This window comes from Solanum tuberosum, unplaced genomic scaffold, assembly GCF_000226075.1.
Source record: "Solanum tuberosum cultivar DM 1-3 516 R44 unplaced genomic scaffold, SolTub_3.0 scf00012, whole genome shotgun sequence".
Lineage (NCBI taxonomy): Eukaryota > Viridiplantae > Streptophyta > Magnoliopsida > Solanales > Solanaceae > Solanum > Solanum tuberosum.
In genome coordinates this window covers 1,560,598-1,586,520 of record NW_006238937.1, presented here as the reverse complement: position 1 = coordinate 1,586,520, position 25,923 = coordinate 1,560,598, and the positions used below count along the sequence as shown (strand labels likewise).

The 25,923-nt window shown below is 35.9% G+C and overlaps 1 protein-coding gene across 1 annotated transcript in view; it reads left to right on the top strand.

Annotated features, from left to right (window-relative positions):
- Positions 1-5,360, top strand: part of LOC107062599 (uncharacterized) — a 6,948-nt gene extending 1,588 nt beyond the window's left edge. The window contains exons 2-3 of the mRNA XM_015313417.1: positions 4,998-5,133; positions 5,194-5,360. Of these exons, the coding sequence (XP_015168903.1) occupies positions 4,998-5,133; positions 5,194-5,360 (303 nt within the window). The remainder of the gene's footprint in view (positions 1-4,997; positions 5,134-5,193) is intronic.
- The last annotated feature ends 20,563 nt before the right edge of the window (positions 5,361-25,923 follow it).

The window sequence follows — 25,923 nt, the reverse complement described above, 5'->3', positions numbered from 1 at the left end:
ATCCATAGTTCCCTTAGAAGGTTTGGGAGTTAAGGAGGATCTTTCTTATGAAGAAGTTCTGATTGAGATTTTAGACCGGCAAGTAAAGAAGTTGAGAAACAAGAAAGTTGCTTCCGTAAAGGTTCTTTGGAGGAATAAGTTAGTTGAGGGTGCTACATGGGAGGCCGAGGCCGATATGATGTCCCATTATCCTCATCTCTTTCCCTCTATCCCTGTTCTAGGTTGAGGTATTCAGTACCTCATGGTTTTCTCTTTTGGTTTCATGTGTCTTAGATATTTCCATGATTCCTCATTTATGCATGTTCATAAAAAGCTTGATTTTTTAGAAAATGAGTTTATTTGATAGATTTCTCTATGTTTATGTGCATTTGAATATCAGTTGCATATAGACCATGTGAAATGATGTTTTGAACACGCTTACACTTGGAGTTGATTTTTCCTCCTCGGATATATGCATATATGTGATTGCATTCATGTTGGGCTATTAGTTTAAGTTTCTACCCACCGTATGATGTCTTGAATCCCATTCGAGGACAAATGTTCCCAAGGGGGAGATATTGTAACATATTGGATTTGAAAGGATGAAAAAATTGCCGCTTTATCTAAAACTGGTGCCAGTACCAACGGAACAAAAGATGGCCCGTGGACTGGCTTACGGTCCATAGGTGGGACCATGGGTGGCAAGCCCAAAATTTCCTAAAAATGTCAAGTCCCAGTACTTTTATACAGTTCGTCAGGACTGTGCGTCATCCAATGCACAAGTCGTAAATAGGTCTCGTAGGTGAGTCTTAGACTTAGTAATATTTTAAGAACTTTCGCTTGGATCCACAGAGGCCATGTACGGACCGTAGGTTGACCAACGAAACATACATGGGTCCTGTCATTCAAGGGTCCAAGAAAATAACCCATCAACGGTCGACCAGGACAGTCCATAGGTGGACCCACGAACCGTAGGTTCTCCACCATCGATTGAGGTCGACAGTTAATCTTTAGAAAGGTTTTTGGGTCTTTTCCTAATTATTCTAACCCAATACTATGCTGTTTTACCTTTTATTATAGACCCTATATAAAAGTTTTTACCCCCCAATATCTCCCCATTGAACTCGTTCTCCTAAATTCTCAAAGTTGATCAAATTTCTTCTCCAATATTTCTCTCTAAAAGCTTGAAGAAGAAGGCTAGGGTTTCAAGGACAAGTCTCCAAATTTACCATTGAGTGCAATCTTTTGCCAACAAGATATGATAGTATTCACCTATGGAATCCTTTCCTCCTAGGTTTCCTAAATTCTCCAATTTTTCAAGGTAGAATCTCCAAGGGAAGTTAGGGTTTTTGCTAAATCTCGTGGGTTCTTTTCAATTCTGATCTAGTTGATTGTTTTATGTATTTTTATGCATAAATTGAAGTCATTACATGTTTCTAAGTTGAATTCCCATGAACCCATGTGAAATCCATGATTTCAAGACTATGATCATATGAAGAAGATTTTGAACTATGAAAGATAAATTTATGAAGATATGTGTGTTCTTTATGAAATTGATGAAAATGATTTAAGATTTGCTTTGAGAGTGAAGCCTCAATGTTGTTGTTGTAAAAAGATTTCTCACATATACATGAAAGCATGATTGTGAAAGGATTTCTCACATAAAGTATTTATAAGGTTGAATGGTTTTCTCACCTAAGATGAATCAAGTTAAGGAGCTATTCTAATGATAAGGTAAGTGGCGATTATCCATGTCCTCAAATGATAAGACAAACGGTGAATACCCATGTCTCAGGAATGTTAATATAAGTTAAGACTAATGACTATTCCGTAGGATGTATGCTTAGCACTGATGGGAAAAGTGATGATTACCCACGTCCCGTAAACTATGTGCCACCATAGGTTTGTCTAGATAGACATTAGCTAGTGGATCCACGTAAGCTAGAAGCTCATGGTTCTTACCTTGGCAAGTAAGAACACCTCTTTTCGGTGTGGGGTAGACACTGGATTCCATGATATAGTTCACGTGGTCTCTATGTCGGTTAAAGTTAGATCTCCCATAATAATGAACTAGGGTCACTTTTAGAAGTATCTAACAAGAGTTTCAAAGATTTGTAACTCACATTGAGAATGACTTATGATTTATGTTCTCTAACTCTCTTATCTTATGGTGTAACTCGGTTATTGCATGTCTTGTAAAGTCGTTTATAGCATGCTTTCATACTCTTATGCATTTCTATCATACTTGGTACATTCCATGTACTAACACATACTCTTGCCTACATTGTTTCATTAATGTTGGGTCCAACGTTCCCATTCCGCATCTCTGTGGTTAGTGATCACATTAGTAGATTTAAAGATTGGTGAGTCCTTATGTTCTGAGGACCGAACCCTTTATTGCTTATTGTCTTTACTTTTCCATATTGTATGTGATGCACTGGTTACGTCCAAATCACTCTTGATGTACTAGATGGATTTGAGACTAGGGTAGACTTCCGCTACGTTTTATCAACTCTTACGATTCGAAGCTGTCATATAAAATTTCTTTGAATTCTATTATTTTGTATGATATATGCTAAGTGGCTTATGTAGGGCCTCTTGGGGTCCTATATATGCCATGTCACATCTAGGGTGTACTTTGGGTCATGACATCGCCCCATTCAAAATGGTGCCTTGTCTAGTACAGGTGGTGGTCAATGCTAGAACATGTTGTATGCTCTTCTTGCTCGACAGGACCAGAAGGATTCTCCTGATGTGGTCATTCATATGTTACAAGTCTTCCATTTATGTGTTTATGCATTGTTAGATCTAGGGGCTACACTTTCTTTTGTAACTTCTTATATAGTAGTAAACTGTGGTGTCAGTCCAGAAACTTTCTTTGAACCCTTCTCAGTTTCTACTCCAGTTGGTGACCTAGTTATATCTAGACGGGTATAAGAAATTTCCCAATCACAGTTTCCTAGAAAGTCACCTTAGCAAACATTGTAGAGTTAGAAATGATAAATTTTGATATCATTCTAAGCATGTATTGGTTTCATTCATGTTATGCCTCAATCGATTGTAGAACTAGGATCATTCGGTTTCAGTTTCCGAACGAGCCAAATTTTAGAATGGAAGGGTAGAAACTCAGTTCTTGTAGGTCGATTTATCTTTTACCTTAAGGCTAGGAAAATGATTTCCAAAGGGTATGTCTATCATCTTGTTCAAGTTGAGGATTCAAACTCCGAGACCCCAACTCTTGAGTCAGTACCAGTGGTAGATAAGTTTCCAGAAGTGTTCCCAGAATATTTTCCCGAAGTTCCTCCCGGAAGGAAAATCAACTTCGGAATAGATCTCCTTCAAGATACCCAAGCAATTTCGATTCCTCCTTACAAGATTACTCTATTTGAGCTTAAGGAATTGAAAGAATAGTTAAAAGACCTTTTAGATAAAGGCTTCATCAGACACAACATCTTTCCATGGGGTGCTTCAGTGTTGTTTGTGCGTAATAAAGATGGTTTTCTCAGGATGTGCATTCAGTTTCATCAGTTGAACAAAGTCACAATCATGAAAAAATATCCCATCCCCAGGATTGATAACTTGTTCACCCAACTTCAGGGTGCTAGTTGCTTTTTTATGATAGACCTCAGATCTAGGTATAATCAACTCAGAGTCAGAGATAGTGTCATCCCGAAGACAGACTTCAGGACTCGGTATGGTCACTATGAATTTGTAGTTATGTCTTTTAGACTAACAAATGCTCATGTAACTTACATGAACTTAATGAACAGGGTGTTCAAATAGTATTTGGACTTGTTCGTCATCGTCTTTATTGATGATATCCTCATTTATTCTTGGAATGAGAACGATCATGCGACTAATCTGAGAGTTGTTCTGCGAACCCTCAAAGACCGACACTTATTCGCTAAGTTCAGCAAATGTGAGTTATGATTACAGTCGGTCATTTTCCTTGGTCATATGGTATCCACCAAAGGGATTCGACTAGATTCTCAGAAAATAGAGGCAGTAAAGCACTAGCCCAGACCCACCTCTTTGAATGATATTAGAAGTTTCTTAAGTTTGGATGGTTACTACAGGAGGTTCATTGAAGGATTCCCAGCTTCGGTGATTCAATCCAATATTTCATTTCCTCATTCATCATTTTATTTTTCGCATCTAAGAGTTGATCTTGCAAAAGGAGTATAGTACGATAACAAGTGATTTATGATCAATAAAAAGTACCACCAAATTTTGTACCCATCAGTCTTGGATCCTCACCTTAGAAATTTCATTCGAGTGGATCCTCACCTTTTTTGCATCTATCAAGCATTCTTCTAAAGCTGTCTGAAAGCCCTCATATTCAACTCGATGCCTCACTCACATAGCATGAACTCGTTTTCATCCATAACTTCCTCATTGATAAAGTTGACTTAGAAAAAGGTCAAGTTTGAGTGGTTAGATGAGTGTGAGAAAAGATTATTAGAACTGAAGACCAAATTGACTACGCTCCTATCTTGACTCCACCAGAGGGTTTAGACGGTTATGTGATTTATTGTGATACCTCCAGGGTCGGCCTAGGTTGTGTGTTAATGTAATAAGGTAAGGTCATAGCTTATACTTCCACACAACTTAAGTTACTTAAGAAGAACTACCCGACTCATGACCTCGAGCTTACAGCCTTCATGTTTTCCCTAAATATTTAGAGACAGTACTTGCATGTTGTTCATGTTGATGTGTTCACAGATCATAAGAGCCTCCAGTATGTGTTCACCCAGAAAGAGTTGAATCTTCGTTAGAGAAGATGGCTTGAATTCTTCAAAGACTATGACATGAATGTGCTCTACCATTTAGGTAAGGCCAATTTAGTGGCTGACGCCCTCAGTAGACTATCCATGGGTAGTGTGGCACATGTTGAGGAAGAGAAGAATGAATTAAACATAGATATTCACCAGCTTGCTTACTTAGGAGTTTGCATTATGGACACGTCAAATGGGGGTGTGATAGTTTAGAATAGGTCAAAATCTTCATTGGTAGCGCAGGGCAGAGAGAAACAAGAAAGTGATCCCATACTGCTTCAGTTAAAAGGTGAAGTTCATCAGCAGAGAGTTGAGGTGTTCTCCAAAGGGGGAGATGGTGTGCTTCATTACCAGAGTTGCTTATATGTTCCAATTATGGGTGAGTTAAGTTAGAAGGTCCTTAAAGAAGTCCATAATTCTAGATATTCTATTCATACAGGTGCCACTAATATGTACCTTGATCTATGGGAAGTTTATTGGTCGAACGACATGAAGAGGGACATCGCAGATTTTATGGCTAAGTGTCCTAGTTGTCAACAGGTTAAAGTAGAACATCAGAAACCTGGAGGTGTGACTCAGGAGATTAGCATTCCTACGTGGAAGTGAGAAGTGATAAGCATGGATTTCATCACGAGTTTACCTCGTACTCGCAAACAACATGAGTCCATTTGAGTGATAGTGGACAAAGTCACTAAGTCAACTCACTTCTTGGCTTTCAAGACTACAGATTCAATGGAGGACTATGCCATACTTTATATCAAAGGATAGTTAGGTTGCATGGGGTTCCCTTGTCTGTCATCTCAGATAGGGGTCCTCTGTTTACCTCTCCTTTGTAGAAATCATTTCAAAAAGGTCTTGTTACTCAAGTAAATTTTAGTACATCATCTCATTCGCAGACGAATGGTGACAGAGCGTGCCATTCATACCTTAGAGGACAAGTTGAGATATTGCGTGATTGATTTCAAGGGTAGTTGGGATTATAACCTACCTCTCATAGAGTTTGCCTATAATAACAACTTTTATTCCAATATTCAGATGGCCCCTTATGAGGCACTATATGGGTGTATATGTAGGTCTGCGGTTTGTTGGTTCGAAGTAGGTGAAACAAACTTGATTGGGCCAAATTCAGTTCATGAGGTAATGAAGAAAGTTCAGCTCATCATAGAGAGACTAAAGACAGCGCAGAGTCGTCATAAGTCCTATGTAGATGTAAGGAGAAAGGACTTAGAGTTTAAAATTGATGATTGAGTTTTCCTGAAAGTGTCACCCATGAAGGGGGTGATGAGGTTTGGCAAGAAAGGGAAGCTCAATCTCAGGTATGTAGGTCCTTACAGAATCCTGAAGAGAGTTGGTAATATGGCTTATGAGTTAGAGTTGCCAGCTGAACTAGCAATGGTTCATCCAGCCTTTCACATTTCCTTGTTGAAGAAGTGTGTGGGTGATCTGGCATCGATAGTACCTTTGTGAGTGTGGTTGTGAAGGATAGCCTCACCTATGATAAGGTTCCAATTGATATTCTTGACCATCAGGTTTGTAGGTTGAGAAATAAAGTAGTTGCTTTTGTAAAAGTTGTGTGGAGGAAGTCGGTCCATATTGGGAAGCCAAAGGACCCATGATGGCCAAGTACCCTCACCTCTTCTCCTCCGACCAAGTTTCAACTTGAGGTAATAGTTCCTCTCTAGTCTCTCAGTTTACTCATGTGTAATTCAGTCTCAGTATCATGTTTCCTTAGTTATTCCAGAATTAAAAATGTTTTCATGTCCATAAGACTCAACTCAGTTAAACATCAGTTTCTAGTACTCTGTTGGTAGGAATTGTAGCTTTTTCCCTTAAAACTCAACTTGTTTAGTCTTCATTCAAGGAAGAATGATCCCAAGAGGGAGATATTGTAACACCCCAAACTTTGAGAAAGGGATAAAAAGTACAAATAGGCAAGTCCATGAGCCCAAAATGGACCATGGACCCTTCACGACACCCTAGGCGGGATATTTAGGGGTCTATGACCCGTTAAGGGCATTGTGAACCACCATGCAGGGTTGCACGGGAAAAGTACACATGGAAAAACCTCAAGACAGTCCATGAAGAGGTAGACAACCCGTTTAGGGGAGGCCCTAGTCTTCTAGAGCTTCCAGGCAAGAGGTCTCCTAGACGGTCCCCTATACGACCCATGGGGTCTTGAACAGACCGTTCATCCCTCCGTGTAGATGATGTCGTGAGTTTTCAAGTTAAGTTCAACTTCAAACGATCATATCTCTCAGTGCAAAATGGATTAGGTGGCCCATCACCTATCAAATCAAAGGTCTTTGAGTCCCCTTTCCAATGCCACCGAGTTTGCCTCATTCTAAGCCTGGAGTAAAAAGTTGTGCCTATTTTAGTGAAGCCTTGTTTGGCAGGGTAACATCATGACCCACTAGACGGGTCGTGATGCTTTAAATGGCCCGTAAAGCCCCTCTTCTCAATCACCTCATCAGTTTTTAGGGTCGCGCTGGTCTTTTCCCATATGCATTTGGTATTTAAACTACGTTGTTTTAAGCCTAAACTATTTCGCTTCACTTTTTCTAAGACTAATTAATTAGTAAAAACTACCTACAACAAATCAGTTTCCTCTTAAGTCAGCTCCAAATAGAAAAAGAACATCTTCTCAAATTTCCAAGCGTAGGGTTCTCTCTTCCAAGCGTCAACTTCAAATTTCTTGCATGGATTTTCATCCACCGGGAATGTGGGTATTCAGTAAGGGTTTCATTCCCCTTATGCCCAAAACTTTGGACTCTTTTTTCGATTATTATGGTTTTATGAAACTAGGGTTCTTGCCCAACTATGCAGATTCTCTACAAAATTGATTCTTGTGATTACTACTCAATTCTATACTTATTTAAATGAGTTTGCAGGAATTATTATAGAGATTTGAAAGGAAAAGAACTTAGCTAGTAATTGTAGTATTTTCACATGAATTAGCTCCTCTCCAAAATTTAGCACAGGGTGTCAACATTTAGTTTTAAACAAAATTTCGTTAGTTTTTTGTCTAGACTTTTTCCTAGAAATTGTTTTCAGACCATTTTAGTTCTATATTATGAATTCAATACCACTGTTTTAAATGAGCTACTAGTGTTCAGTTTGGACGTAGTGTTTATAACCGAGCTGGACTAGGGTTCAGCATACCCTCAAGTCCCAGAACTATGTGCAATCATAGGTTTATAAGTCCTCTATGTTAGGCATCAGTTTTAGTGATCATGCCACAGTCATGCCTTTATACCCCGGCAAGGTATATTAGGTCCTGTAGATGGGGCGTATACATAAGACTCCATGCTTAACTCACGTGGTTTATGTCGGTTAACAGACTCTCCCAGAGTATTAGCTTCAGTAAGGTACTTCAGGCCCGTAGTTGTATTTATTTTCAGTTTTCAGCATGCTTCCTGTTTACTCTTGCATTCTAGCTTTTTTATGCATTATTATATTTTGGGCCTATGTACTTTAGTTCAGTTCAATTTACATGCTTGACCAGTAATTTTAGCATGTATATATATTCAGTCAGCTTTGCATATGCCTCATTTTCAATATATTCAAAGTACTGACGCATACTCTATGTTGCATCCTATTATGATGCAGGCTCAAATTCTCACGTGCAGTCACATGATTAGTTCATACCGGCACCATATCAATGACAGTCAGGGGTGATTCCTCATCATCCGAGGATGTTTCTTTATGCTTTTTGATTTAGTTAGTTCGTTGTTAGTTTCAGCATTTTAGAGTTAGTTGGGGACTTGTCCTAGCAGCTCATCAGTATTAGAGGCTTTCAAACATAGAGTCCAACTCTATTGATTCGGGTTGTTCTACTTTGAACTTAGTTATTTCTTTCAGATACTCTCAGTTGAATTCCTTTAGATTATATTCATTATTCAGTTATGCTTCCACTTGGTTAGAGTTATTTCAGTATGCTTATGATATGTCAGATTCAAGGTTAGCTTGGGGTTACTTGTGACCCTAGGTCCCGTGTTACGTTTAGTGGCTAGCCTCAGGGTGTGACAATAAAGAGGGTAGGGAAAGAGATCTAACAACCCAACATGAATGCAATCACATAAATGCACATAGTCAAAGAGGAAATCAAATCCAAGCTATCATATACTCAAACATCATTTCACAAAACATACATGCAAACCATACTCAAATGCACACAATTAAGAAGCAATCAATCAAGCTTAATCATATCTTTCACAAATTCAATTTTTCATGAGCATGCATGCATGAGGAAACATGAGAAAGATTAAGACATATGAATCTTAAAGAATGAACCATGAGGAGCTAAATACCACAAGCTAGAGTAGGATCAAAGGGAAGGAGATGAGGATATCGGGAAATCATATCGGCCTCGGCCTCTGAAGTAGCACCCAACCATTTGATTCCTCCACAACACTTTCGCGGATGCAACTTCTTTATTCCTCAACTTTCTAACTTGTCGGTCCAAATTCTCAACTGGAATTTCATCATATGAAAGGCTCTCCTTTATACCAATACTCTTCAATGGTACTATAGATGGCAGATCAACAACATATTTCTTCAACAAAGAGACATGGAAAACTGGGTGCACTGATGTCAAATCATTAGGCAAATTGAGTTCATGAGAAACTTTACTAATACACCTCAAAACTTGATAAGGACAAACATAACGAGGACTAAGATTCCCTTCTTACCAAATCTCATTACACCCTTCATAGGTGAAATTTTTAAGTAAACCCAATCATCAACATCAAACTCGAGATCTTTTCTACTAACATCGGCATAGGACTTTTTTGACTTGGAGATGTTTTCAACCTTTTTTAACAAGTCAAAATGTATTCATAGATTCACGTACCAACTCGAGACCTATCAAAGCAATCTCACTGACTTCAAACCACCCTATAGGAGATCTACATCTCCTACCATAAAGAGCCTCAAATGGAGCTATATCAATGCTTGAATGATAGCTAGTATTATAAGCAAACTCAATCAAAGGCAAATGATCATCCTAATTACCCTTGAAGTCAATGACAAAATCTCTGAACATATCCTCTAAAGTTTTTATAGTACGCTCCGCTTGCCCATCTTTTTGAGGATGAAAGGTTGTACTAAGCTTGACACGAGTGCCAAGGCCTTTTTGGAAAGAATTACAAAATTGAGAAGTAAATTGGGTACCACGATCGTACATAATTGATAAGGGAACCTAATGCAACCTAACAATTTTGCTTAAATAAAACTTATCATAGTCTTCCTTCATATAAGAAACCTTGACGGGTGTGAACTGAGCTGATTTTGTCATATAATCCATAATAACCCAAGTTGAGTCACGTTTCTCCCGACTGCTGGGTAAACCAACAATAAAGTCCATATTCAAATCTTTCCACTTCCAGGTACGAATGCTAATATCTTGGGACAAACCTCCCGGCTTTTGGTGCTCAACTTTCACTTGATGAAAGTTAGGACACTTAGCCACAAATTCCATAATATCCTTATTTATCTCATTCCCCCAATAGACCTCTTTCATGTCATATTGGTGACTCCTAGGTGAATAGAATATCGAGAACTATGGGCTTCAGACAATATTTGCTCTCTTTAGTCACTAACATTAGGAACACATAAATGACCTTGATATCGAAGCAAACCATGTCCCCCTTGGGAGACAGCCTCAACGGAATTCTGAAGCACTGCTTCCTTCAACTTAACCAAAATCAGATCAAGACCTTGATTGGCTTTCACCTCCGACATGAAAGATGATTTTGAACCATTTTGAACAACTACACCACCTTAATTAGAATCAACCAATTGAACACCCAATCGGGTGAATCTATGTATATCACGAACCAACTTATTCTTATGTTCCTCAACACGTGCAACACTACCCATTGATAGCCTACTAAGGGCATCGCTACTATATTCTCCTTAGTAGGGTGATAGAGGACACTCATGTCGTAATCCTTTAGAAACTCAAGCCACCTCGTTTGGTGAAGATTTAGATCCTTTTGCTTGAACACATATTGCAAACTTTTGTGGTCGGTAAAGATATCAACATGGATACCATACAAATAATGCCTCCAAATCTTAAAGCAAAAATAACCGCCGCTAGTTCCAAATCATGGGTAAGATAGTTCATTTCATGAATCTTGAGTTGTCTTGAAGCATAAAAAATCACTTTCCCATTTTTCATAAGAACACACCCTAATCGAATTCTTGAAGAATCAAAATACACGACAAATCCATCGGAACCTTCAGGTAAAGTCAAAATAAGAGTCGAAGTAAGCCTATCTTTCAACTCTTGAAAATTCTTCTCAATGCTTCGGACCATATGAACTTAACCTTCTTTTGGGTCAATGTAATCAATGAAAAGGAAATCAAAGAAAACCCTTCCACAAACCTTATATAATATCTGGCCAAACCCAAGAAACTTTGAATATCCAAAGGAGATAAATGTATAGACCAACTCTTAACTGCATCTGTCTTCTTAGGATCTACCTCAATACCCTTACCGAAAATAATGTGACCAAGAAACGTTAGAGATCTCAACCAAAACTCTCATTTACCAAACTTTGCAAAGATTTATTAGTCCTTGAGGACTTGTAATACAATCCTCAAATGATCGGCATGCTCATCCTCACTCCTTTAGTAAATGAAAATGTCATCAACAAACATAATCACAAACATATCAAGATATTGTCTAAACAATCTACTCATCAAGTCCATGAATATGGCAGGAGCATTAGTCGAACCAAATAAATTACAAAGAATTCGTGGGCAACTCTGTCTCCACCTCTACTCATGCACTCGTTAAATTTATGGCCTAGCCAAGTTGGTGAAGGAACCTACAAGTGGTAACCGCTCTGTATCCGTCATCTCTTTGAAGAAGCTGAAAGGCTAGAAGCGGCACTTTCAAAATCTCGTGACTCTCAGTCATCTATCTTCTTTTCACCTAAAAAATGACCATACCGAGTCCGAAAGGTCATCTTCAGAATGTCACTTTATTTCACCCTCAATTGGTGATAACCCGATCAAAGTTCAATATTAGGGAAGTAACTTGCACCTTGGAGTTGATCAACAAGTCATCGATTCTTGGAAGCCGATATTTATTCTTAATGGTAACCTTGTTCAATTGTCGGTAATCAATATACATGTGAAGTGAACCATCCTTCTTAAGAACAAAAAAATTGGAGCACCCCATGGAGAGATACTCAGTTGGATGAAACGTTTATCCAACAAATCTTTCAATTGATCCTTCTATTTCTTAAGTTCTGCCGAAGCTATACGATAAGGAAAGATAGATATAGGTTGCGTATCTAGGAGAAGGTCAATACCAAAGTCTATTTTTCATTTCAGGAGGTATATCGAGTAGATTATCTAGGAATACTACCGAAAACTCATTTACAATGAGGACCAACTCAAGAGTAGATGTTTCAAAATCCGTATCTCTAACCCAAACAAGATGATATATGCAACCCTTAGAAATCATTTTCCTAGTTTTAAGACAAGAAACAAACTGACCTTTAGGAAAAAAATTGCCCCTTTCAACTCTAGGATGAGCTCATTTGGAAATTGAAACTTAACCACTTGGTATCTACAATCAATAGAAGCATAACAAGAATGGATCTAATTCATACCAAGAATAATATCAAAATCCAACATATCAAGATCTAAAAGATCAACATAAGTGGCTCCATGGATAAGGATATAGGACAATTTCTGTAGACTCTCTTAGCCACAATAGATTCACCAATAAGAGTGGAAACAGAAAAATGATCTAACAACACATCCGGAGAAACATCAAATCTCATAGCCACATATGGAATTCCAAAAAACAAAGTAGCACTAGGATCAAGCAAAGCATAAACATAAAGATGAAAAACTTTCAACATACCGGTAACCACATTGGGAGAACCCTCTTGATCATGTCGAGTTTGAAGTGCATAGAATCGATTTTTCTTTGGAGCACTTGAACCCAAACCTCTAGGCAGAGCTTGCCAACCATATTTTCCCTTATCGACTCTAGATGGAAAATCTCTTAAGCGGTGGCCATTTTTACCACAACCAAAAAAATTATCCGTACCCATCAAGCATTTTCCCGAGTGACTCTTGCCATACTTTTTGTATGTGGGAACTGAAAATTCATTTCCACCACCATTTCCTCCTTTAGGCTTAGGGTTACACATTCTTTCTTTGTTGAATTTAGGAGCTGGAGTGTTGGAGGAACCTTGGCCAGAAAACCTTTGTCGAAACCTAGAACGACCATGTCCATCGTACCTTGACTGTGAGAAGTCACCATCCCCAATCTTTTCCCTCTTTGGCTCCCTAGATCATTCCTTAAGCTTCTCCCCTTCAATTTGTTGAGCAAAAAGCATTAAATGAGAAATGTCAATTTTCTTAACAAGCATGGTGGTACAACATTCTTTAACCACAATTACCTTGACGAATGTTATTGAATTCAAGTACATTTGCCTCCCTCATCTCATGGAGAAATAACCTACCAAGAAAAGCAACCTTAAACTTTTCCGAATCAAGAAGACCCACATCAACCACCCTCTCTTTCTTTCATTGGTTGAACCAAATGAGAAGCACCCTTAAGTTGATAACCAGCCAATTCCGCCTTTTCCACCAGCGTCACTCCCATGATCATAAAAACCTTATACACCTCATCAATGAGCTCTTGAGGATGTTGCTCAACCTTGGAACCATGAAACTCTGGGGGATTCATCATATTGAAGTCCCTTACTCTTGTTGTTATTGTACCTACATTTGGGTTAAGGCGGACCACAACATCCCTATTGTCTTGAGCCGTCATAGCTTGCGCCAACTCTTGAAAAGGGGCTCAAATTTGTACATTAGTCACTTGTTCAGCCAAAGGGTCGTCCGAAACTTGAGGAGCTTCTTGTTCCAAATTCTTATTCATACTCCTTCTAACGTATGCACTTTGAAAGGACATATCCTGAAAAGCATCGGATAAGGATTAGGAGAGAGAGACATATAGAGTTACAGTCTATTGCAAAAATTTAGAGTGATGAAATAAGTGGAATTTCTTAAATGTCTTATAGCCTCTTATTCGTAAATGTGGCGCACTTCACACTCATGAACAAGAATCTACTTGACTCGGCTTTTGAGACATCCTAGGACCTTTCTAATCCTTGTGCTCTAAATACAAAGTTTGTCACGATCCAAAGTATATCCTAAGTGCAACATGGCATATAAAACCACAAAAGGGCCTACACAAACCACTTAGCTTACATCATACAAGAAAATAATAAAAGTAAATATTTCAAAAGTAACAATCTTATACAATAAAAGAGTTTGACGAAGCAAAAGTCTAACATAAGTCTCAACAAGCCATCTAGAAATCAAAGAAGTGGTTGGGACATAACCAATACATTACATACATCATCCAAAAACTAGAAATACATAAAGCAAGTAAAAGTATCTCGGTCCTCGGAACATATGGACTCACTCACTCTTGAATCCAATAGAATGACCAACTAGCCATGAGTGAGAGAAGTAGGAGTGTATTTGTTATTACCCAAAGTACACCTAGATGTTACATGGAGTATAGGACCCCGAGAGGCCCTACCCAAGCCATTTATCATACATCATACAAGATAATAAAAATCAAGAGATATTAAAAGATAATTCATATCATAAGAGTTGAAAAAATATAGCGGAAGTCTAACATAGTCTCAAAGCTATCTAGTACATCAAGAGCGATTGAGACGTAACTCATGCATCACATAGAATACAGAAAAGTAAAGACAATAAGTAATAAAGGGTTTGGTCCTCGAAACATGAGGACTCACAAATCTTCAAATCTACTAAAGTAAACACTAGCCACAGAGATGCGAAGTGAGAACATCAGACCCTACATTAGTGAAACAATGTAGGAAAAAGTATGTTTTAGTACATGGAAAGTACCAAGTATAAGGGGAATGCAATAAAACATGAGACATGATCATAAAGGGACATAACCAAAAAAATGGAATGCATGACCAAGTTAAAACATAGTAAAGTCATTTAAGAAGATTTATAGATCATGAACATGGTCAATGCATATTTAAATCATAAAGTAAGCTTCATAAAACATTAGAAATCATCTTATTTATTTTGTGGGAAGTTCACCATTAACCGACATATAGACCATGAGAGTTATAACATGAAATCCAGTGTCTGCCCAACACCGAAAAGGGGTGTCCTACTTGCCAAGGTAAGGACCATGAACTTCTAGCTTACGTGGATCCACTAGCTAATGTCTATCTAAGACTATCATCCTATGGGGGTACATAGGTATGGGATAAGGATATTGCTACTAGAAACCCGACCTCAAGCTACATGATAGCTTTCACCTCAATATCCTCTTGGTGCTAAGTATAAATCCCACAGAATAGTCATTAATCTTAACTCATCTTATCATTCTAGGACATGGGTATTCGCCTCGTGTCCTATCATTGGATAGCTCCTTAGACCATGCGTGAGAAACCTTTCACGATCCATGATCTTTACAAAAATAGCTTTTATGACCCATAGTCATTCGCTTCATGTTAGAGATGCCATACTACTAATGAAAATTGTTTTGAAAGCGTGATCTACAATCATTGATGGCATATCCGGATACCATACTAATCAATACCTAATTTAGGAAAATAGCCCAAAAAGCATTAAGGGGAAATCTAGATGTCATTCATGTCATGTGGCCAAGCTTCATAGAACATATAGATACCTTTATCTATAAGCTTACTTGAGTCATAAACATTGCTTTCATAAAAAGCATGCATAATTTGATAAAACATATTCACAGATTCAAGCTTCTTCATAAATTCATGTAAATTAGGGTTCATAGTCAAAATTCATAGATCAATGCATATGTTCATATAGAGTTGGTTGAAAAGCGTGTAATTAAATATAAATCATTAAAATGAGATCATAATAAAGCAATTGAATCCATACAAATAGAACCCATGAGTAATTGAGTGAAAATCTAATCAAATCTTGAGAAATTGAATATGAAAATTGCAGAAACTTTAGGGACACAATGGGTGGATGGAATCCATTGATGAACTCCCTACATACCTTGATTGAAACCCTAAGCAATAATGAAGAAATGAGCCTTGAACTTGAAGAAACCTAGATTCTTTTTCTTTCTTGATCTAGAGAGAAGATTTTTGGAGAGGATGAATTTGGTCAAGTTTAGGGAATTTAGGAGAATGAATTGAAATTGGTAGTTTTTGGGCTTAATTCACTTTTATAGGTCTTTAAATAGGGTTTAAAACGATTTAGTTTGGGTACCAAACAATTTGGTAAAAGATCAGAATGACTATAACTTAAAAATAACTGCCAACCTCCATCGACGGTGGGGACCTACGGCATGTGGGCCCACTTATTGACCATCATAGTCATCTGTCGATGGGTTCGAAAACTTGTTTCTTGGACCCTTGACCTATAGGACGCATGTATGACCGTTGGTCAACCTACGGTCTGTACATGGCCTCTGTGAGTCCAACTGAAATTTCATAAAATCCCACAAAGTCTGAGACTCACCTACGAGACCTATTTACGACTTGTACATTGGATGACGTATCATCATGGTGAACCGTATAGAAGTACTGAGATTTTGACATTTTTTTAGAAGAATTAGACTTTCCACCCACGGCTCCACCTACTACACGTAAGCAAGTCCACGGACCATCGGTGATTCCGTTGGTACTGGCACCAGTTTCAGGAAAAAGCTGCAATTTTCCATCTTTTCAAATTTGAGGTGTTACATTATTTCCCCCTTGGGAACATCGTCCTCGAATGCAACTCAAACTAGCACGAAAAGAGTAGGAGAGAAACTAACAACCCAACATTAATGCAACTTCATCAAAATGCACATTATCAAGAAAGAATATCAACTTCAAGCTTAAACATACTTTTAAACCATCCTTTTATAAGACATACATGCAAAAATAAATCATACTCAATGTACATAATCATGAAACAATCAATAAAGCTGAATCATATATTTAAAAATCCAAAATTGTATTTCATGAGCAGTGCATGCATGAGGAAACATGAAAATGACTAAAACACAAATATCCTAAAGAGTGAACATGAGTGGCTAGTGCCTCAACTAGACCCAAAGATAAAGGAAAGAGATAGATATACTAAGACACCACACCATCTTCGACCTTTCACATACTCACCCAAAGAAAGGAACCTTTCCATCAATTTAAATAGTCCCATACACACACCAACCATAAGGCATACTATCTCCCCCTTGGGAGAAAACCTCTCTCCCTCAACCCAAACATAGTACCAAAGTCTTAACAACCACGAAACCATTGATACAAGTAAATACTTTGGGAATTTCCATGAAGATTTCAAGATCCACTTCAAACACAATTACCACACATGGGGTCTTACCATAGCCAATGAAACACTCAGTATCAAGAAATTGATAGCATAACCAAAAGCTAAAGATGATAACCTACTAATTACCGTATACGGGGAACCTTCGTGATCTTGTCGGGTTTGATATTGCCTACCATCCATTCCTTAGCAGTAAGAATTGGGCAATCTCTCATATTGTAACCACTCTTTCCACACCCAAAGCATGCTTTTGAACCGGCTAGACACTCAACCATGTATCTTTTTCCACACTCCCAAACTTGGGTACCATTTTCTCACTAGAACTATTACCTTGAGAACGATTACCTCCATTGGACCTTGAATGTGATAAATCACCATGATTCGTTCTTGCCCTCTTTAAATCCATAGTTTTCTCCTTAAGTTTCTCCTCTTCTATTTGTTGTGCATAAACCATCAAACACAAGACATACATCTCCTTCACAAGCATGGTAGCTAGGAATTCTTTGACCACTAAGTCAAAATCACCCGACATAAACTTATTCATCCTTGCCCTTGGATCGGCAACCATAGTTGGAGCGTATTCGGACAATTACGTGAATTTCAAAGCGTACTCCTTCACACTCACATTACCTTGACAAAGGTTAATGAAATCAAGTTCCTTTGCCTCCCTCATCTCAAGGGGAAAGAATCAATCAAGAAAGGCAACCTTAAATTTCTCCCAATTAATAGGACCCGCATCTATCACCCTTTTTTCCTTCCATTGGTTGAACTAAACTTAAGCAACACCCTTGAGTTGATAAGCGTCCAATTCCACCTTTCCTACCGAAGTGACACCCACAATTTCCACTATCTTATAAACCTCATCAATGAACTCTTGAGGATCTTACTCAACTTTAGACCCATGAAATTCCAGCGGATTCATTCTAGTAAAGTCTCCCACCCTTGTTGCCACTGTACCCACCCTTGGGTTCACATGAGCCACAACCTCTCTATTTTCTTGAGCTGTCACAGCTTGGGCCAATGCATGAAATGCGGCTCGAAACTCATCATTATTCACTTGCTCAGCCAAAGGGTTGACCAGCATTTGGGGAACCTCTTGTCTCACATTTTCACAAACATTCATATTCCTTCTCGTGGGATTCCTTCGTGGAGGCATATTCTGTAAAGAATAAATAGGGTTAGGAGAGTAGAACCTTTATAGAGTTACACTCTATGACATGACTTTAGAATAATGGAAGAAGTGGAGTTTCCTAACTATTTTATAGCCTCTCATTCATAAATTTGGCGCATTTCACACTCATGAACAAGACTCTACTCGACGTTGATTATGAGACTTCCTAGGACCTTTCTAAACCTTGTGCTCTGTACCAAGTTAGTCATGACCCAAAGTACACCTTGGATATGACTCGACGTATAGAACCTCGAGAGGCCCTACACAAGACACTTAGCATATATCATACAAGATAATAGAAAATCAAGAGATTTTAAAAGATAGTTTATATCATAAGAGTTGATAAAATGTAGCGGAAGTCTAATATAGTCTCAAAGTCATCTAGTACATCAAGTGTGATTGGGACGTAACCCATGCATCACATAGAATAGGGAAAACTAAAGACAATAAGTAATAAGGGTTTGATCCTCGGAACATGAGGACTCATCAATCTTCAAATTTACTAAAGTGAACACTAGCCACAAAGATATGGAGTAGGAATGTCAGACCCAACATTAGTAAAACAACGTAGGAAACAATATGCATTAGTACATGGAATGTACCAAGTATGAAGGGAATGCAATAAAATGTGAGACATGATCATAAAGGGACATAATCGAAAACATGGAATGAATGACCAAGTTAAAACATAGTAAAATCATTTAAGAAGATTCATAGATCATGAACATGGCCAATGCATCTTTAAATCATAAAGTAAGCTTCATAAAACATTTGAAATCAACTTAGTTCATTTTGTGGGAAGTTTACCATTAACCGACATATAGGCCATGCAAATTATAACATGTAATCCAGTGTGTGCCCCACAACGAAAATGGATGTCCTATTTGCCAAGGTAAGTACCATGAAGGTCTAGCTTACGTGGATCCACTAGCTAATGTCTATCTAAGACAATCATCCTATGAGGGTACATAGGTATGGGATAAGGAGATTGCTACTCAAAACTGACCTCAAGCTACGGGAGAGATTTCATCTCAATATCCTCTCTTTGTTAAGCATAAATCTCATGGAATAGTCATTAATCTTAACTCATCTTATCATAATGGGACATGGGTATTCACCTTTTGTCCTATCATTGGATAGATCCTTAGACCATGCATGAGAAACCCTTTCACGATCCATGATCTTTTCACAATAGCTTTTAAAGCCCATAGCCATTCACTTCATACTAGAGATGACCTACTACTAATGGAAATAGTTTTGAAAGCGTGATATATAATCATTGATGGCATATCTGATATAACATACTACACAAGACCTAATTTAGGAAAATAGCACGAAAAGCATTGATGGAAAATCTAGATGCCATTCATGTCATGTGGTGAAGCTTCATAGAACATATATATACATTTATCTATAAGCTTACTTGAGTCATAAATATTGCTTTCTTAAAAACATGCATAATTTCATAAAACATATTCATAAATTCAAGATTCTTCATAAATTCATGTAAATTAGGGTAAAATTCATAGATCAATGCATGGATTCACAAGGAATTTGTTTAAAAGCATGTAATTAAATCCAAATCATCAAAATAAGATCATAATAAAGCAATTGAATCCATACAAATAGAACCAATGAGGAATTGAGTGAAAATCTAATCAAAACTTGAAAAATTGTATTGGAGAATTGAAGAACTTTTAGGGGCTCAATGGGTGGATGGAACCCATTGATGAACTTTGTACATACCTTGATTGAATCCCTAAGAAATGATGAAGAAATGAGACTTGAACTTGAAGAACCTTAGCTTATTCTTCTTCCTTGATCTCGAGTGAAGATTTTTGGAGAGGATGAATTTGGTCAAGTTTAGGGAATTTATGAGAATTTATTGAAATTAGTAGTGTTTAGGCTTAATTCACTTACATAGGCCTTGAAATAAGGTTTAAAACGATGAAGTTTGGGTACCAAACACTTTGGGAAAAGACCACAATGACCCTAACTTAAAAATAATTGCCGACCTCCATCGACGGTGGGGACCTACGGTCTGTGAGCCCATCTACGGACCGTCCTGGTCAATCGTCGATGGATTCAGAAACTTGTTTCTTGGACCCTCGACTGACAGGACCCATGTACGTTCCGTATATGGCCTCCGTGAGTCCAACAGAAGTTTCTTAAAATCCCTCTAAGTGTGAGACTCACCTACGAGACCTATTTACAACTCATTCATTGGATGAGAGACCGTTTTGGTAAACCATATGAAAGTACCGAGATTTTGAAATTCTTAGAAGAATTGGACTTGCCACCCACGACTCAACCTATGGCCCATAAGAAAGTCCACGAACCGTTGGTGGCTCTGTTAGTATCGGCACCAATTCCACGAAAAAGCTACAATTTTTCATCTTTTCAAATCTGAGGTGTTACAACATGAATGAGACAGTGTAGGCACAAGTATACATTAGTACATGGAATGTACTAAGTATGGGTAATATGCATAAAATAAACATGGTAGCATGTATGACTTAAAGCATGTAGGCATGACCATTATTTGAACATTTAAAAGCTTAAAGCAACAATGACATGTAAATCATGAAATATGACCAGTACATTCAAATAAGAGGCATAAGAAAATCTTTGAAGAAACATAGTCATTTCTGTGGAATATTAGTTTTAACCGACTATAAGACAATAAGAGCTATATCGCTGAATCGGGTATATCCCTCATGTCGAAAAAAGGGGAATCTACTTGCCAAGGTAGAATCCATACATATCATATTTTGCTAAAGTGGATCCACTAGTTGGATCATTTAAAATAATCCTACGGGGGCACATAGTTGTGGACTATAGGCTGCTACTAGAGATTACGATATTTGATCCTTCACCTCAAAGCTTTCTCGGTGCTAAATCTAAATCCCAATGGAATAGATAAATATCAAATATCACTATAACATAGGAAATATAGTGATCAATACCAATCCACATCTTAAAGATCAAAACATAGAATAGCTCCTTAAATTGTAATTCAAACCTAGGAGAGAAATACCTTTGGCCAATGTAAATCCATATGTAAAAGACAAAAAGAAGAATATTACGTTGTAAGCCAAAAAGAACACATAATCGATTGTAAGTATACCAAAGGAAAAGCAAAAATACCTATAATAAATAAGAGAATAATAAATAAAGAAATACAAGAAATTAAAGCAAGAGACCCAATTTATATCTAATGATGGAAAAATAAACAGTATGATTAGAAGATAGTCTAACAGCAATGGTACGGATAACTAAGAAAATGAGGAGATAGACAGAAAAAAAGAAATAGAAATAGTAAGACAACAAGCAAAACTAGAAATACAACAGATAGATGAAACAAAAAATGATAAGATAATTGCACTTGAAAAAGAATTACTTACACTAAAAGAACTATATGAAAATAAACAAAAAGAAAGAGTAATGGAAAAAAAAATTAAAAATGGAAATAGAAAAATTTAAAGAAAGATTACAAATTGAAGAAAAAGAAACCCCAGACATAAGAATTGACGACATACATGATGAAAATTGTTCAGAACCAGACTCCGATATAAGTGAGACATACACAGAAATATTAGCAAATATAGAAGATGATACAAAATTTACAGAAATAAATGCCGGAGATATAAAAGATACAAAAGCAAGTACAAGTACATCAGAAGTTAAAAATCCAAAAGAAGTAAGCCGTAACTATTATACAGTTAGTTATGAACAATCTGACAGATATGATAGTTTATGGAATAAGAGACTAAATAAAAAATGGACACCAACCACGACAACTACCAGAAACAATAATTTCTTAGATTTAGACTGTGTAACAGATATAAATAAAACAATACAATTATGGGTAGGATACATATAAAAACAACTGATAGATAATAAAATCGAAATGACAGAAGTACCAGGATATATAGAAAGAACACTTATAGGAACGGTAAAATTATGGTTACAAAACTTAGCTGAAGAAAGTATAAAAACATTAAGAAATAATAAGAAAATAGATGGAGAAATTGCAACAACTCCAATAGACATATTAAACAAATATGAAATAGCTATAAGGAATGAGTTCAGTAGTACAACTACGGAAACAGAAGAACAAAATAAAGAAAAACAGTTAAACCGAAATTTAATGTTAAAACTAGCAATATGTAATATGTACTACATAGAAGAATATACATGCGTATTTAGAGAATACTATTACAAAGGAACGTATAGTACGGAAGAATCAAAAGAAATAAGAAACCTATACTTTACAAAATTACCAGAACCATTTAGTTCAAAAATAATAAAAGATTGGAAAGAAGCAGGATTACAAGATACTCTAGGAGCAAGAATAAGATATTTACAAAAATGGTACTCAGAAATATGTGAAAAATATAGAGAAGAAATGAAGATGGAAAAAACTATAATAAAAAACTTGGCATGTTGTAAGGATAAAATCGCACCCCAATTCGGATGCAATGATAATTACTACAAAAAAAATAATAGAAAACCAGGTAAATATAAAAAATATAAATCTCAGTATAAGTACAAAAGACCAAGAAGAAGGTATTATATAAAAAATACTAATGCAAAAAGACCATTCAGACCAAAGAAAAAAATAACATAATGTACGTGTTACAACTGTGGAAAACTAGGCCATTTAGCTAAAGATTGTAAATTACCTAGGAATCCTAAGAAAAAACAAATATCCGAAATCATAATCAATAACGAAGAATATATGCAAATAGAATATATAGACTATGAACCAGAAAGTGATGATAGTATATATGAATTCGAGTTACATAACAATGAAATAGACGACAACGAAGAATATATAGATGACTGAAAAGAACGTACAAGTAATCACTCAGGAAGAACGTATCACAGAAGAATCTACAGAACAGAAAGTAATATTTGTTGTTAATATATTTGAACAATTAAAAGGAAAAGAGTTAGATCTCAATGTAGAAAAAATATTTAAAGTGCCCATGATAAGAAATATATTTAAAAGATAAAAAGAAGAATATTATGTTGTAAGCCAAAAAGAACACATAATCGATTGTAAGTATACCAAAGGAAAAGCAAAAATACCTATAATAAATAAGAGAATAATAAATAAAGAAATACAAGAAATTAAAGCAAGAGACCCAATAAAATATGTACACCTAGGAGGAACGGAAATATTAATAAAAGCTTGTTTTAGAGAGGGAATAGATACGCCAATAGAAATTTACTTAGCAGATGATAGGATTGTAGAACCTATAGAAAAAAGTATAATAAGTGCAATAAAAGGAAATCTAATATACCAAAAGTTTAAATTTATAATAAGTGCTAATTATTCAGTAGCAATTAATGATAGAAATATAGATAAATCTTTAGTATTATATTGGAAAATGTCAGGAATAGAGTTAGCCCCAGGAAGTAAGATATTCACAACAAGATGCAAAAATCTATACGTACTAACAACAAAACATAAGATAACTGACAAAAAAATAAGAATAAATAAAAATAAAAATAAGAAAATACCCTTTAGAACAAATTAGTCACAGTAATAGATAATAATGATTATAGTTACAAAGAAATAGACATAGAAGAAGATCTAGAAATAGTAAGGGACAGAATAAGTACATCAAAAAGAATAAAAGAAAATATTAATGACATATCCCAACTCTCAAGAAAGTCAGTAGAATACCAAATGATAAGAGAAATAGAACCATACCACTACTATATAACTGGAATAATAGAACAAAGAAAACATATCATTATAATAAATACTGGACAGGAAGAAAATTATATACCTAGAGAATTAGTATCAAAAGAAGAAATAATCTCTAAAGAACAAATATGCCCAGAATTACCAAAAGAATTGTTACACATAGAAGAAACAACTCAAAAAGAAATAATCATAGGAGGTATCATAATATTAATAAACTTTAAATTGTTACACATAGAAGAAACAACTCAAAAAGAAATAATCATAGGAGGCATCATGATATTAATAAACTTTAAAATATACCAAGAGGATAACATAATATTAGGAATAAAATGGTTAGAAGAAGTAAAACCATATAATTTAGAAAATACCCAATTAACAATAACTTATAAAAATAAAAGAATCATAATAAAGAGAGCGATATGAAAATCTATATACTTGCAAAAATAATAGTAGAAAACTACTACAACAGGTATTACACTCCCATGATAGATACAGGAGCAGAAGCTAATATGTGTAAACATAACTGCTTACCAGAAGAAAAGTGGGAAAAATAAAAAACACCCATAATAGTAACAGGATTTAATAATGAAGGAAGTATGATAACATATAAAGCAAAAAATATAAAAATACAAATATGGGATAAAATACTAACCATAGAAGATATATACAGTTATGAATTTATAAACAAAGACATGCTTTTAGGCATGCCATTTCTAGAAAAACTATATCCCCATATAATAACAAAAACACACTGGTGGTTTACCACACCATGTAAGCAAAAGGTAGGAGCAAAAAGAGTAAATAATAAAAATAGCAAAATTACACCATGGATTAAAAGAAGTGAAAAAATCACCCAGAAACTAGAAAATGTAAAAGAAAGTACTCATAATATAGAATTAATCATATTTTCAATAGATAAACTAAAAGAAATTTAAAAAAAATTAGATACATTATATAGCGAGGATCCCTTAAAAGGATGGGAAAACCATAAGACGAAAGTAAAAATTGAATTAATTGATGAAAACAGTATAATAACCCAGAAACCATTAAAATATAATTTTGATGATCTAACAGAATTTAAAATGCACATAAAAGAATTATTAGAAAATAAATATATTCAAGAAAGTAATAGCCAACATACTAGCCCAGCATTTATAGTAAACAAACATAGCGAACAAAAAAGAGGAAAAAGGCGTATGGTCATTGACTATAGAAATCTAAATGCAAAAACAAAACATACAATTATCCTATACCAAATAAAATCTTAAAAATAAGACAAATACAAGGATACAATTATTTCAGCAAATTTGACTGTAAATCAGGATTTTACCATCTAAAATTAGAAGAAGAATCTAAAAAGTTAACAGCGTTTACAGTACCACAAGGATTCTATGAATGGAACGTATTACCATTTGGATACAAAAATGCACCAGGAAGATATCAACATTTCATGGATAACTACTTCAACCAATTAGAAAATTGTATAGTATACATAGATGACATATTATTATATTCACGTACTCAAGAAGACCATATAAAATTATTAGAAAAATTTATACATATTATAACATACTCAGGAATAAGCTTAAGTAAGAAAAAAGCAGAAATAATGAAAACCCAAATAGAATTTCTAGGAATCCAAATAGATAAAAATGATATAAAAATGCAAACACATATAGTACAAAAAATAATAAATTCTGAGGAACAAATAGATACTAAAAAGATATTGTAGACGATAAAATTCGCGTCGAGAAAACAATAATCAAGAACAGAAAATTATAGCAACAATCGTATTTATTATTTCAAAGTGCGAGTGTTACAATCTCTATGATTCCTCTGAATTCGCCTTTTCAAATATGATTCAAGGGCTTTAAAGCTTGATCTTGAATCTTTGATGAATTTGAACTTTGAACTTTATCTTGATCTTGACTTTT